We start from the raw sequence: 14,130 nt of genomic DNA, 5'->3' as shown, positions 1-14,130 counted from the left end.
TGAATTTCTAGCTAACAGATTAATGTGAAACAAAGACCTAAGATATGCAGTTTTAGCCTTAGCTGGGTTATGTACTGTACTGTGTTAAACTTAAACCCAGTGTATCCTCATTTTATCTTTTACTGATTGGTTCCCCATCCGTTTCAGTCGCTGCAGCTGTAATCACTGCCTTAATGGCTGTGAGTTTTATGTGATTTGAATTAATCTGATGACATTTTTAGCAACATATGTACAAGTAGCCTCAGTCTGTGTTTTAATGATAAAATTGTGGGGATGATTGTGTACGGTTTAATGTACATTTTTTCAGAGGAGTGAAGGAAAGCAGATTAGAGATTAGGCAATAACAAAATTTTACACCTGGTGCTCTGTCAATACATAACTGACTGCATGCAATTTGTGTTTATATATATATATATGTGTGTGTGTGTGTGTGTGTGTGTGTGTGTGTGTGTGTACAAATACAGTGTTGAAACTTCATAACACACTCAAAAAAAGTTTATGAAAGAGGTTAGTCTGGTTAGAGTAGTTCTCAGTGTAGCTGCTTTGCATATCACCATGGTTCTGGTGTTTTAATCAACCAAAGACCGTTATGGAGAACTTAATCTCTTTTCAAAATCAAGAAAAACAAACTAAAGGGCAAGGTGGCAAAAATAATAAAATAAAAAAACAGAAGAGTATTGAGCCCTTGGGGTCCTACTTCAATGGTGTGGACTTTGTACAGTGTCCGTTAGATCCACTAGCCATGACATACAGTACATAAATATGCACAGCTGCTCCCACTTCCATCTTGCAACTTGAAGCTCTCTAACCACCACAAACCTGGAGACACACCCACTTAAGAACAAAAGGTGTTTGACTTGAAACAGTGGAATGATTTATCGAAAATCTGCCTGCCACCTGCCTCTATTATCAGACACTGTAAATCATTAAACAGTATGTTTTTCTTTGGTAGCTTTCCTGCTCAATGCGAAGTGCTGCTTTGTTTGCTTTTTCATTTTGTTTTTGTGAAAAAAATCTTTATTTGTGGTCATATTCTACATAATTATCTTCTTGATTATAGTCAGTATATAGTAAAAAAAAATGAGGGGGTATGTATAGGTTTTTCAAGAAGTGGTATAACTACAAAGGGTTACTACAAGACATAATGATTGACTTCCTTTTTCTACTGGCTGGATCATCAAAAACACTTCTGCACACTTGAGTAGTCTTTGTGACAGGTGGGTTGGTAGCCAAGTACTAAAAAGAGGAAGGTACACTGCTTCGCTTGCTCAAGAAAGAGCTGCTTCAAGTACATGCTGACAAATGAAAATAAACATCTTTTTATCCAAAGGGCAGGGATCCAGATAAACCATTTAATGTTTTGTAAAGTTTAAGTTTTAATAAAGCTAATAAATGTTTAAAGTGTACTGTAAAAGGACATCCTTGAATGCAACAAAATGTCTTTCCCTCTGGTAATTTGAAGAAGGAAAATACCCTCAAAATATCCACATAGATTTATATTCTGTTGTTCGTGTTTTGTGCTTGGGCTCAGGTTTCTTTAACAATGCAGTAGAAAGTCAATGTGGATTACAAATGATTTGAAAAAGATCACCCAGACATCCAGTCTCTGCAGTCCATTTGATTATCTATATGTGTGAACCGTAAACAAAGTTTCTAGCTTGAGAACATTTTATAATAAATCAATGATTTAATATTCATTTGGTGGAATTTGAATGTAGGTATCAAAGAATAGTTCTACATTTGTATGCAGGCAATTTAACATAGTGGCCCTTGTACAGAAAAATGCAGGAGCTCTACTCTTTGAAATATAGCGTCAGACCCCCAGGCCTCTGAATCCTGGCGTCGTGCTGTCCACTCTACCTGCCCACAATGTTTACCCAGTACAGGTCAGATGTTTAACCCCCTGAAGAAGTCCTCACATCAGACGCACGGAAATAGAACAGGGTCAGTGTGGATTCTGGCTTTTCAGATGTGTGCTCTATATGAATATTTGTTTTATCAGGCCAGTCCTGTTGAGTCTCCAGAAATGTCTCTTGTGAAGATGTGTAGCACTTTCAAAGGCCAGGACAGAAGATTATTGAATGTGACAGTTAAATCTGGCTGAACCCAGTTAATTTTCAGCTTTTTACTGGCTTTTTGGCGCTTGAACTGGCTTCACCTATATTGAACTAGTCATGTAACCGCTTCAAATGACCATCTGATACTTAAATGTCATATTTTTACTTTTTAAAAAATAACCATGGCCCACACTTCAGAGGATTGGGCCAGTGTTGGCGAGTGACTCATCACAGCCTATCTTTACTCAAGTCTCTCCATCAGGTCCATCTCTCCATCCAGTGTTGGGGTTTTGCTCGTTCGTCCAGCACTTGACAGGAAAATATCATATCTTCCTGGAAAAAAATACAGAGTTTGACAAAGAAAACATATTTTTAACTCTGTATGCAGTCTCTAATTTGGGTGTGTGTGGGGGGAATGTAGGGCTGACCACAATTTGGCCATGGAAGCCCTGTATCAAGGGCAGCTGAGCACTCTCGCTGGAAGGTCCATGAACTCTGTCTGAACTGGAATAGAGCTGTGTTCTGTAAAGGGACTAGTGCATTAAGTATGAGTGTGTCTGTCTATATGAAGCTCTGTCTGGGTGTATGCATGCACTATTTTAATTTCTAAAGTATGTGGCTATCTAATTGTGTATGTGTGACAAGAACAAAATAAGGCAAGTTATAATACCAACAAGGTATTAAAGGTAAGCATGTTTTCACCGGTTTTGACCCGCTGTGTTTTTTCCCCATTTTCTCTCTTCTTTTTTAATAAAACCCCTTCTGCCCCACTGCTGTCCCTGCTGCTCCATAGACTTCCTGGCCTGCTTGACTGCTACAAGCATCCTTTCCTTTCCTTGTGTGTTGTAACCTCACTCTTATTCTGCAAAGTAATCTAAACTGATGCCACTTTTCTCTCTGTCTCTCTTTTCTCCTTCAGGAGTTGATTCCTCTCATCCTGTGTACTGCCTGCCTTCACCCAGAGCCTAAAGAGAGAGACCAGCTCCTGCACATCCTCTTTAACCTAATCAAGAGACCAGATGATGAGCAGAGGTATGTGTGTGTGTGTGTGTCCTCTTACAAAGATATCAAAGATGCAGAGTCAAACTATGAGTGTATGCAACACTCATTCATGTTCTCATATTTTTCTGTCTGTGTGTGTGTTTCCAAAGACAAATGATCTTGACGGGGTGTGTTGCCTTTGCGAGACACGTGGGTCCCACACGTGTTGAGGCTGAACTACTTCCTCAGTGCTGGGAACAGGTACTGTATATACACTGCAGGTGCCCTGAGTCATTGGCTGTTTCTGCTTTGTAAACACAAAGAGGGCTTCATACACACCTGCTTGAAAATTAAAAGCAGTAGTTGATCAATTATATGTGCTACAACAAGTTTGCTCAGTCAACCACCTCCAACGTCTCAGACAGAAGTTAATGATTGCTTTTCATGGAGTCATGCATAGTAAATGCGATGTGATATTCTGTCACTTTTCAAATCTTTCTGTGATACTTCATTTCTACTTCATGAGGCATGATATTAAAAACACAGCCTGTCGCTTTCAGTGAGCACACAGTTCAATGTTGTTCTAATTGAATGTTCCAATTCTGAATATTGCTATCCACACTTCCACAGTGTCCCTGACTTACATATGATAGCAGTTTTGTTTTCATTGCCACCTGTGTCACCTCATGTAACACATTTTTGATAAACAAAATCTTCTGCCATGGCAACCACAGCTGCCAGCAGTTTAGAGGCTGAGAATGTGTCTTGAAAGACAAATAGCGGTTTCTACAGGGTCAGCGTGTTGATGATTCTCCAGTTGTTTCCATTCCATGGTGGTCGCCCTCCTGTCTGGTCCTGTCCTTCTTTCAATTCCTGTTTCTCTCTTTCTTTTCAGCATTTCTTTATCTAACCCGTTTTTCTGCTCCTCTGCAGATTAACCACAAATATCCAGAGAGGAGACTGTTGGTGGCGGAGTCCTGTGGCGCCTTAGCACCATATCTGCCTGTAAGAAGATGTTGTGCACACAGAATTAAAAATGGCTGTGCATGCATATATATGAATCAAATATGGCGTAATCCTCTGACTTTGTGTCTTCCAGAAGGAGATTCGTAGCTCCCTGGTTTTGTCCATGTTGCAGCAGATGCTCGCTGAGGATAAGGCTGACATGGTCAGAGAGGCTGTGGTCAAGAGTCTGGGTATTATTATGGGTTATATAGATGACCCAGATAAATACTCCCAGGTATGTGTGTTGAGAGAAGAAAATGTGTCAGAAATTAGTAACAGTAGCACTACTTTCTGTTTATTCATTCATTGTGCTTTCTTCAGATATAGTTAACCTTTAGGGTAATGCTGCAGGATTTTGCAAGAATTGCTCTTGCATGTGAAACCATGTTGTAACAATTACATGACAATAAGAGATAAATAGCTTTAGGGGTTAACGTTGCTCTTTCTTTACAAGCTTGCTCTTGCTCTTTTGTGCATGTGTATGTTAGGGTTTTGAGCTGATGCTGCTGTCACTTGGGGACCCGTCAGAGCGTGTGGTCAGTGCAGTCCACCAGGTCTTCATCCCCGCTTTTGCTGCCTGGACCACAGAGTTGGGCACCCTGCAAACTGCACTCATCCCTTCTCTTTTGGCACGCATAGAGAAGCTACTTCTGGTAAGTGTTCATTCTTTTTACATATAGTACATTTACGTGTGTATGCCCATCATTTCCAGGGTCATATCTTGGCATGACATGTAAAAAAGAATTGTAGCACTTCATTTCTGCTCTCATCATTGTATTCTCCCCTGTTCCTATGTTTTGTAGCAAGGAGAACACGGTCTGGATGAACACAAGCTTCACGTGTTCCTGTCAGCCCTGCAGTCTCTCATCCCTCCTTTATTTGCTGTGGTGCTGCAGAATGCACCCTTCACCAGCAGAGCCAAACTCCATGGAGACATACCGCCAATAGAGGGTATGACAACTACACACACAAACACACACACACACACAGAGGTCACAAACGGAAGAGTCATTCTGATGCTGTGTCTTTGTGCCTGCAGTGACTCGGTTCCCCAGGCCAGCCTCTCCTCTCCAGGATGTGGCGACTATCATAGGCAGCAGGGAGATGCTGAGTGCTCTCCTGGAACTCTACGACCACCAGCTAGAACATGAAGGAACCACCGGATGGGACAGCCTGTTATGGGTTGTCAACCAGCTGTGAGGGAACACACACACACATACACACACACACCTACACACACACACACAGCATATATATACATACACAGTTCCTAAATGCATGGAAAAAGATGTGCACATGTATGCAGAATTCAAACACATAGTAAAAAGCTTTGTATGTCATAGAAGAAACAAACATGACACATTTACACATGCTGACTTCCATCTGTATACTCTGTGTCCAGGCTTCCTCAGCTCATAGAGATAGTGGGTCGTATCAACGTGACCTCATCAACCTGTGTCCATGAGTTCTCTCGCTTCTTCTGGAGATTCTGTCGCACCTTCGGCAAGATCTTCACCAACACTAAGGTAAAGCCAAAACCAGCAACTTTGATTATTAAACCGTGTTATTAGAATTGGAGTAGACAAAACTGTACATTTATAAATTATGTTTTTGTGATACTACACCTCTTATCAGTGATGACAGAATTTTTTAAACTCAACTGTAGTGACCACTAGTGTAGTGGACTGTGATTATATCTGGGTTAATTTTTCGAGACCACTTTTCCATTCTGTGACCTTTCCATTAAAAACATCTGAGGTATTACATTCTTAAAATAGCATTCTCCAGTGAATGTCAAAGGTGTTTATAAATAAAATGATGACTTTTTATAAATAATGATTCTCATGACCTTTCTAGGTTAAACCACAGTTCCAAGAGATTCTCAGACTATCTGAAGAGAATGTTGGTAAGTGCAGATCAAAACTACTCAAACATGTGCATGGGTTGCAAGTTTTTTCTCAGCTCTCTGAAGAGAATGTTGGGAGGTGGAGTTCAGACGAAGACACTGTTTATGTAAACAAGCTATTTGGAGTCACTTATGGGTGTTCCCCTCTTCTTCTTCTCCTTATTTTTTTTCATTCCGGACATGTTTTTGTAGTTATAAGAGGTGCTTGGTCTCATCTGGCTGCCAAGTAATTTAGCTCTGGTATTGTGGTCATTTATGAAATGTGTTTTGTCCAGTCTGTGTTTAGGTCATTGTGACCTTACATTTCAGTCGCCCTCTCCAGTAGATTTTTTGTAAAACCACAATGATATAATGTATGCTGTAGACACATTGTTGCAGACATAGTCATGTTACAATTGCAGAGTACAGTGTGATATACTGTATCCTGTTATGCTCTATTGTATCTTGTTATATTTTGGATTTCTTATTAATTAAGAATAAAATGAATGATAGTAATTCACATGTTATTAATAGTATAAAAATAGAGCATGAGAAGAGTGTTATTGTCGTATCTTGACCCACAATTGTACTTAGAGGAAGATGTTCATCTTAAGAAAGGCAAAGATGACAATTTCTATTGCTGCTACTAATTAGTAGCATCAAAAGACCATAATGCAATGCAGCCACAAGGAACAAACATTTGAATGACTGCAGTTTGATTTTTGATGTAACATTTGTCCTTTTGAACTGCTTGGTTTTCTTCTGACAGATGCCTCAGCAGGGAATGGTATTCTCACTAAAGCCACAGTCCCTATCTATGCCACTGGAGTGCTGACATGTTATAACCAGGTAACTTACCAACATACATCAGGCCATTAGCAGCTGACTTCTAAACACCTTGAAAACACTACTTTAAGTTGTTTTATTGATTTATCAAGAGTCTAACCTTGTGATGCTTTTTAGTGTTTTGTAAGATAAGTTCTCAATAAGTCATTTAAATGATCTCTGTATAGTTGAATGTTTTATTTACATACTTAGAAATCCCCTGTTGTTCTCTCTTATATATTCATAGTGTGTTGAGTGTGAAAGACGTTAATGCTTTGTGTTATTGTTCTTAGTCACACGGAAAAATCTAGTCCAAAACACATCAAGCGGCCACATGTTTTTGTTTTTAATTCAGGGTCATAAAATGATGTGGCACTTCCAAAACACAGTGAAGCCTGTTGTGATGTATTTGTGTTAACTTGAAAATGTCGTTAAAAGATATTTACGGCAACCCTATTCAACTCGTGTCAAAAGTGATAAAAGATGTACCAAAATGCTCCAACTGATCTGTAGAAAATAACACACACTTTAACATACTACATTGCTTTTCAATATATGTTTTGTTGACAAGATGTAACTGATGCACATGTACTGTCATTTCGGTGTAGGATGAGGATCGCAAGTTATTGGTGGGTTTCCTGGAGGATGTAATGACCACTCTGTCTCTGTCCCATGCACCTCTCGACAGCCTAAAGGCCTCCTTTGTAGAGCTCGGGTGAGACACACACACACACACACACACACACACGTACACAAATTGACTCTCTTATGGCTCGTGATACAAAAAGAAATGACCTCTTTTAAGCATATGACTAACTGTGTACTGACAAGTTTGACCTGCACTGTGTACAGTAATTGAGTTTCTCTATTAATACGTCCATCACAAGATTAAACCATGACGGAAAAATCAGCTATCAGTCCCCAAAATTTTGCCCTCTGTTTTTTTTTTTTTTTTTTTCTTCTCTTTTCTTCAGTGCCAACCCAGTGTATCATGAATTACTGCTGACTGTTCTGTGGTACGGTGTTGTCCATACCTCTGCACTGGTGCGGTGTACTGCAGCACGGATGTTTGAGGTACAAGAAAAACACACACTCACACACTCAGTCGGACATTGTATTAACCTCATAACAGATGCTTAGATATTTGGATCAGACAAGATTAAGAATAAACTGTTAATGTACTGCAATTTTTTTTACTAGTAGTATAACATAGCTGTACATATATGGGAAAAAAAATAGTAATCCAATTTTTTTGTATTTTGATTATTTGTCACTACATAATAATGGACTAATTATGAGTTAAACTTGTCTTATGCAATCATACATACATTTTGCAGCCCTACATTATAGAATTCTTCATGTTAATCTTTTTGCTGTACATGTGCCAGCTCTGCTTGCTATTGCTGCTATTTAATATGCATTTAATGTTTAGCCACTCTGTTTTACAAGTGTGAGTAAAGACTCCTGTAACCCCTGTAGCACTACCAGCACACTGGTTCCAACTGTATGGCTAGGCTCTCCCAGAGTTTACATCAGACTGTGCACTGGTCTCAAAACTGACTACATAAATATCTGCAGCATGTCAGAGAAAGGCCAAAGTCAGCAACCTGAAAGTATAATCACAAAAGTTCAAGGCCTGTTCCTTTTCAGTGTTGTTGGAAAGAATAATTTAATCAGAAATGTTTTCTCATGAATACTTTTTTCACTTTTTTCAGTTTTTCAGGGCTTATGGAAATATAATACGAACAGTGTTTTTAAAGGGTGACGGCCATTTCCCTGTTTTCTCCCCATTTTTTATTCCACTGATTGCATCCATTTTTAAACCAGGTTCCCAAAGGTGAAAGTCCTGGCCTAAGCCATCGGAAAAAAACATAATCAATCACATCTATCTGTCCTTTGAGATCTGTGCACACATTCAAGTCAAATGTTGGGATGAGGATATATGTATAATAGTGGAAACGGGCCCATGTTGACCTAAACGTGGGGGAGGAGGAGTGGTAGGCTGTATTCATGTTCCCCCTGTTCCTTTACTGTGAAGTACTTGCCCTCCCCGCTCCCCACACCTCACTTTCACCATTCCATAGTGTTTAGCTGTCCACCATTGTCAAAACTGTGGGTTGAAATGTGGTCCTCTGCTACAGTTCCCAGATCAGATTAGCATCAGTTGTTTTATTAATTTTAAAGCAGATTAAATAATAATCTGACCTGGAGTCTGTGGAAAGAGCCCACAGCTTTATGCTCACTTTACTGTAATGTTATTTGTGCAGTTTAGCATTGTTGGCTTTGCCATTTCTTCTGCATACCTGCGTGTGCATGTGTGTGTGCGTGTGCGTGTGTGTGCGTGCGTGAATGTGTGTTTACACACACTTGCTTGATACATGCAGTGCCGTTCCGTGCCTTGCAGCTATGTTTCTTGTCATTGTATATCACTTTCTTCCTATCTTTTTGTGTTTGTTTTTCTTTTTCCCTCCCCTTTCTGTTTTGCTTTTTCTTTTCTTTTCTCTCTATCTATTGGCGGTGTTGCTCGCTCTTGTCCCAATGCCCCGCCCACCTCTGTGACATCACGGCTGGCTCTGTCCAATCCGATCAGCTGCTGGTGAAGGGGGTGAATGAGACGCTGGTAGCTCAGAGAGTGGTGCCGGCTCTCATCACACTGTCTTCCGACCCCGAAATGTAAGTGGAACACCAACAATAAACTGCGCCGCGTCTCTCTCCCCCCTTCTCTCTGCCGCGTGAGAACTATCACACTGGAACAAGTCTGTATCTGCCAGGAGCAAACTCAGCATACAAAACCAAAATAATCATCATTTATCATTTTTATATCATGGGATAATTATTTAATTGAACAATTTTACGTTCTTCAGGTTCTCCCTTTTCTGCCAATATTAGTCATAACCAAAAGTCTCAGTTGTTAGTGGTTGTGTTGAGTTGCTCCTGTGTAGGATCTGGCTTGACCATGGGGTGGTTCATCAGTGTAACCACTGTTAACACTAACATTGTGCATGTCTGCATCATCAGTCAGCAACACTAATTCATGCCAGCTCTCGTTGCTTCATCAGTCTGCAACACTAACACGTATTCACTCATGTTGCGTCCCCTGCCATATCTGTGCGTGCATATTGACTTGCATGTGGCAATAGCACAATTCCATGCATGCTCATCTGAAACCCCTCCCTCCTCCTCCTCCTCCTCCTCCTCCCCACCCCACTCCGTTGAAGCAGGGCCCCTTCTCCTCACCAACCCATCAACTAGTGGTTGGTTTTCACCCCGACTTTCTCAGTTTTTCCTGTCGCTCTATTTTTCTATTTTCTACACCATCTCTTCTATCTCCTGTCTTTTCCTCTATCTTCTTCCTTTCTCTTCCTCCTTCCTCTTCCTATCTCTATCTGTCTCTACCTCCTCCCACCCTGCCTCTCCCTCTCTCTCATCCTGCTGTGTGGTGGGTTTGCAGTTGGTTCTCCGAGGCATGAGTGAAGCATTAGTAGATCGCCGGGCGGCTCCGGCCCTTATAACTCTGTGCAGTGGGCCTGAATTGTGAGTCAATCAACACAAGAAAACCTCTCTGTAAACATTGTCATTTTGTGGGCTGCATCCTTACAGTGTCAAGCTGCGTCTTCCTAGAAATCTCTCTTGCTGAGCTAGAATGGGAATTAAAAAAAATAAATAAAAAATCTTGTGTGAATATCTTGCTGATATGACAGAAGCCACAAAAATTCAGTGGGAGAGGAAGTAAAGAGCCGGATTCATTAGTGTCTCTTCCTGTATCCTGTCTTCAATATGCACTGATTTGGAGCCAGTGACCCATAATGATTGGTTAAACATTTCAAATTGGACGGGTACTTCAATCTTCCCTCATGTCACACATTTTTGCCTTTTTCATTGCAGTGTGAACAGAGGACAAACTTGTAGCCATGCATTGACAGTTCTTCAAAGAAAACCTCTTTGAATTGCTCATGTACATCCAGCCTTCATGGTTGTCATCAGACAAAATGACGAAAATAGTGGCAACACTGTTGGAATGCAGCCCTTTTCATCTCATCATTCTCTGTATTGAAATACACATGCTAATGGACACACACTTGTAGATTCAATTTAAATTAACATATGTTCTGGTCTTTCATTTTTCTTTTTCTGTTTTTTTGCCTTTTATAAATTTTAGCACGGTGACCACAATCTATGATATAAGAATGATTGCTTAGAGCTGTAATGAGAAACTGATTCTAAGATGGCCCATGTGTATCTTTTGATCTTTCCTGCTCCTACTAAATGACTAAATGGAATGATTATCTAACATCACCCATTAACTTGGCTGCTTCCTAAAATTCATTTCAGTCAGATACATATAATATGCATTATTGTGTTTTGAATTATTTATGATTTCTTAAGCCTTGAAGATCATGAATTTGGAAATAAGTAATCCCTTTGAATAGTAAGTAAGTGATCCCTTTTAGTTTTGCATTTGATTCATTGTTATCTCAAGAGTTACACTGTACTCAACTGATAATGAAAATGGGTCATAGATGTAACATATTTGACATATAACTTGGTCGAATATCTTTTTCAAAGTTTTGATATTTGCTTATTATCATAGAATCAGATTGTAGGAAAATAATGCCAGAACCTGTCAGTTAAAAAGCAGTGAAAAGTCAGCTCTCACAGTCTTCCCAGCTTGTGGCTGTTAGCAAATATTAACAAATTTGTTAAGTTGTGCAGCAGGCATCAATAGTTTATTTGTAATAATGTTAGTTTGGTTTAGTGTAACTGTTTCCTGGGTTTTTGAATGGTTGCATAAAATGCATATTTTCAATCAACATTTGAAGCAGTTAGGAGCATTATCTTTCAAAAATCTGAAAATGCTATGAGGAAGCCAGATAGCTACCTCCCTAATGGTGTCTTAACTTGATACCATCTGGTGATTCAAACATGTAGAAATGAATCTTAAGAATATCTGACTAATTCTGATTCTTAGCCAAAAGTATGTCAATGGAGACACTAGAGAAAAACCAAAATGATACGGTGGCTATGAAATGGTCAAACCATTATGTTGCTCTCCTGCTGTTTTTAGCTCTGTGAGGATATCCACTATTCCTGCCTTTGGTACCATCATGGAGACTGTCACACAAAAAGAGGTAGGAAACTATATATCCAACTGTTTGCATGGCTAATGTGTTTTAATCAAGTTATCTAAATATATGTGTGACTACTGTCAATGTGTGTGTGTGTGTGTGTGTGTGTGTGTGTAGCTGCTGGAGCGTGTCAAAATGCAGCTAGCGTCGTTCTTGGAAGACCCTCAGTATCAAGACCAGCACTCTTTGCACATGGAGATCATCAGAACATTTGGAAGGGTCGGACCTAACGCAGAGCCCCGCTTTAGAGATGAGTGTATGTAACAGACAGGATATTTTTTATTATTATTATTTCTTCTTTCATATCCACAATGAAACCATGTATGAAATCTTAATTTTTTGTGCTCTTCATCTGCACTAATCTTTTGTCTGTATGTCTTTTTTACATGTCTGCAGTCGTGCTGCCTCACCTTCACAAACTGGCGCTGGCTAACAACAGCCAGGCGACAGAGAGCAAGAGGATTGATATCGCCACCCAGCTATTCGAAGCCTACAGCGCCCTCTCCTGCTGCTGTATCCTTCTATAGGTCTTGTTTAACAGTGTCTAGGAATAAGCATTCAGGATATTGGTCTGTCTGGATTTCCTTTTTAATGAGAGGACTTTTTTATTGTTGTTGTCTTAACACTCTCCATATACTGGTGCTGGTAGCAGTTTGAGTGTGTGAAACTTGAGCAGAAGTTAGCTTACTCATGCTTATTTTTAATAACGGTATGTATTTCCAAGCTTTATACCAGGAATCACTGTCGAACTTTGGCTACAGTTCCTGGTAAGGTGTCGTAACTACAGTATGAGTCAGTGGAAGGCCGTTAGAATTACTGGTCAAATGCAAGCTGCACAGGTCAACTGTGTTCCTGTGTATCTGCTTGGTGTGTATCAGCCTTGTGCCTGGTGTGTGTGGTTCAGTGTGTGTGTTGGCAGAGTTTGCCTGTCATTTGGCAGGAGGAGAAAGGGAAAATAAGCTGCCTCCATTTTGGGGCTAGAAGTAATTACAGGGTTGGTTAAGCAAAGGAAAGGATGAGAGAGAGAGAGAGAGAGAGAGAGAAAGAGTGGAGGAAAGGAACTGAACATCAGCTTCAATCCGTGGTTACAGTTCCCAGGATGGGGCTCACGTTTACATTACCTCTCCACTGCCTCTGCCATCCTTCTCCTCTGTGATTCTTTCTCCTTTTACTTTTTTCCTCCTTTCTCACACTTTTTCCTCTCTCTAGCCTGTCACCCCTCTGCCACCCCACCCACTTCCAACACACACACACACACACACACATATAAAGAGAGAGGACAGCTGGTCTGAGGTTCATTCCTGCGGATCTTTGTCAGGCTGTGATTTTACAGTGCAGTTGTATCCACGAGGTATAGACCTAACCTCAGAGGCTTTACCTCCCACTGCAAACCCTTTCTCTTGTAATCAGTGTGACAAGCTCTGAAATCTTACACTCCCTCCCATCTCTAAAAATACAGATACGTTCACTATAGCTCCAGTGGCTGTGACAGGTGGCAGAACACATGCAGTCCTGGTCGAAGGCGGAGTGCCGCACCGAACATCTTGTGTGAACCTGCTTTGATGAACATGGGTGGAGTGTTTATACAATCAAAAGAAAATCAGTGGGGTTTTTTTCGGTCACTGACATTGCTTTTGTTTGTTGAGTTGTCTTGATGACAGTTGTAGCTTTGAAACACCAGCTCTTAAGTATATGTTCATACACGTAGCGAGAAAAACAAGAAAGATCTGATATTAATACATAAAAGGGTTATTACAATATGCAAAGTGAGTTTTGTTTTTGTTTCAACACTCAATTTTGATTAGCTACAGTCAATTTAACATAAGGTTGGGCTATTTTTTTTAAACTGAGTTCATTCCCGGATTTGTCTTAAAAGAATACATTTCAGAAATCATTACACAGGCTTTTAAAATGAACCCCACATTTGGCTTTCTAAAGTCTGCACTGCAGCTCGGATAGTGCAAAGTTATTGCTTTTCCTTCTATATATTCTTTTATTCATGGTGCTGCCAGGTGCTTTGGCTCAAGAGGTGTTAACTACAACTACAGCACAGTTTGTTGTTTTTTTAACCCAACCTTAACTTCCTGTTCAGTCATTTCCGAGGAGGTGATGGTCAACCACTTCCTGCCTGGCCTCAGGTGTCTCCGGGCCGACATGGAGCAACTCTCACCAGAGCACGAGGTCAGCAGAGGCAGACATGTGTCCACACTCAATGCATGTGGAGGGGTCTGAGGGGAGCAGGGGGGGTTTC

At 40.4% G+C, this 14,130-nt stretch overlaps 1 protein-coding gene across 3 annotated transcripts in view; it reads left to right on the top strand.

Annotated features, from left to right (window-relative positions):
- Positions 1-14,130, top strand: part of relch (RAB11 binding and LisH domain, coiled-coil and HEAT repeat containing) — a 32,096-nt gene that overhangs the window by 14,495 nt on the left and 3,471 nt on the right. For all 3 annotated transcript variants that reach the window (XM_053342856.1, XM_053342855.1, XM_053342857.1), the window contains 17 exons: positions 2,977-3,089; positions 3,209-3,299; positions 3,972-4,043; positions 4,138-4,278; positions 4,532-4,696; positions 4,847-4,994; positions 5,083-5,239; positions 5,446-5,569; positions 5,901-5,949; positions 6,698-6,777; positions 7,362-7,468; positions 7,728-7,827; positions 9,344-9,426; positions 11,819-11,882; positions 11,997-12,135; positions 12,276-12,392; positions 13,972-14,060. In XM_053342856.1, coding sequence (XP_053198831.1) covers positions 2,977-3,089; positions 3,209-3,299; positions 3,972-4,043; positions 4,138-4,278; positions 4,532-4,696; positions 4,847-4,994; positions 5,083-5,239; positions 5,446-5,569; positions 5,901-5,949; positions 6,698-6,777; positions 7,362-7,468; positions 7,728-7,827; positions 9,344-9,426; positions 11,819-11,882; positions 11,997-12,135; positions 12,276-12,392; positions 13,972-14,060 — 1,839 coding nt within the window. The remainder of the gene's footprint in view (positions 1-2,976; positions 3,090-3,208; positions 3,300-3,971; positions 4,044-4,137; positions 4,279-4,531; positions 4,697-4,846; positions 4,995-5,082; positions 5,240-5,445; positions 5,570-5,900; positions 5,950-6,697; positions 6,778-7,361; positions 7,469-7,727; positions 7,828-9,343; positions 9,427-11,818; positions 11,883-11,996; positions 12,136-12,275; positions 12,393-13,971; positions 14,061-14,130) is intronic.

This window comes from Scomber japonicus, chromosome 21, assembly GCF_027409825.1.
Source record: "Scomber japonicus isolate fScoJap1 chromosome 21, fScoJap1.pri, whole genome shotgun sequence".
In the NCBI taxonomy this organism is placed as follows: Eukaryota; Metazoa; Chordata; class Actinopteri; order Scombriformes; family Scombridae; genus Scomber; species Scomber japonicus.
Note: the sequence above shows the minus strand (reverse complement) of the source record. Positions and strands in the feature narration are given on the sequence as shown.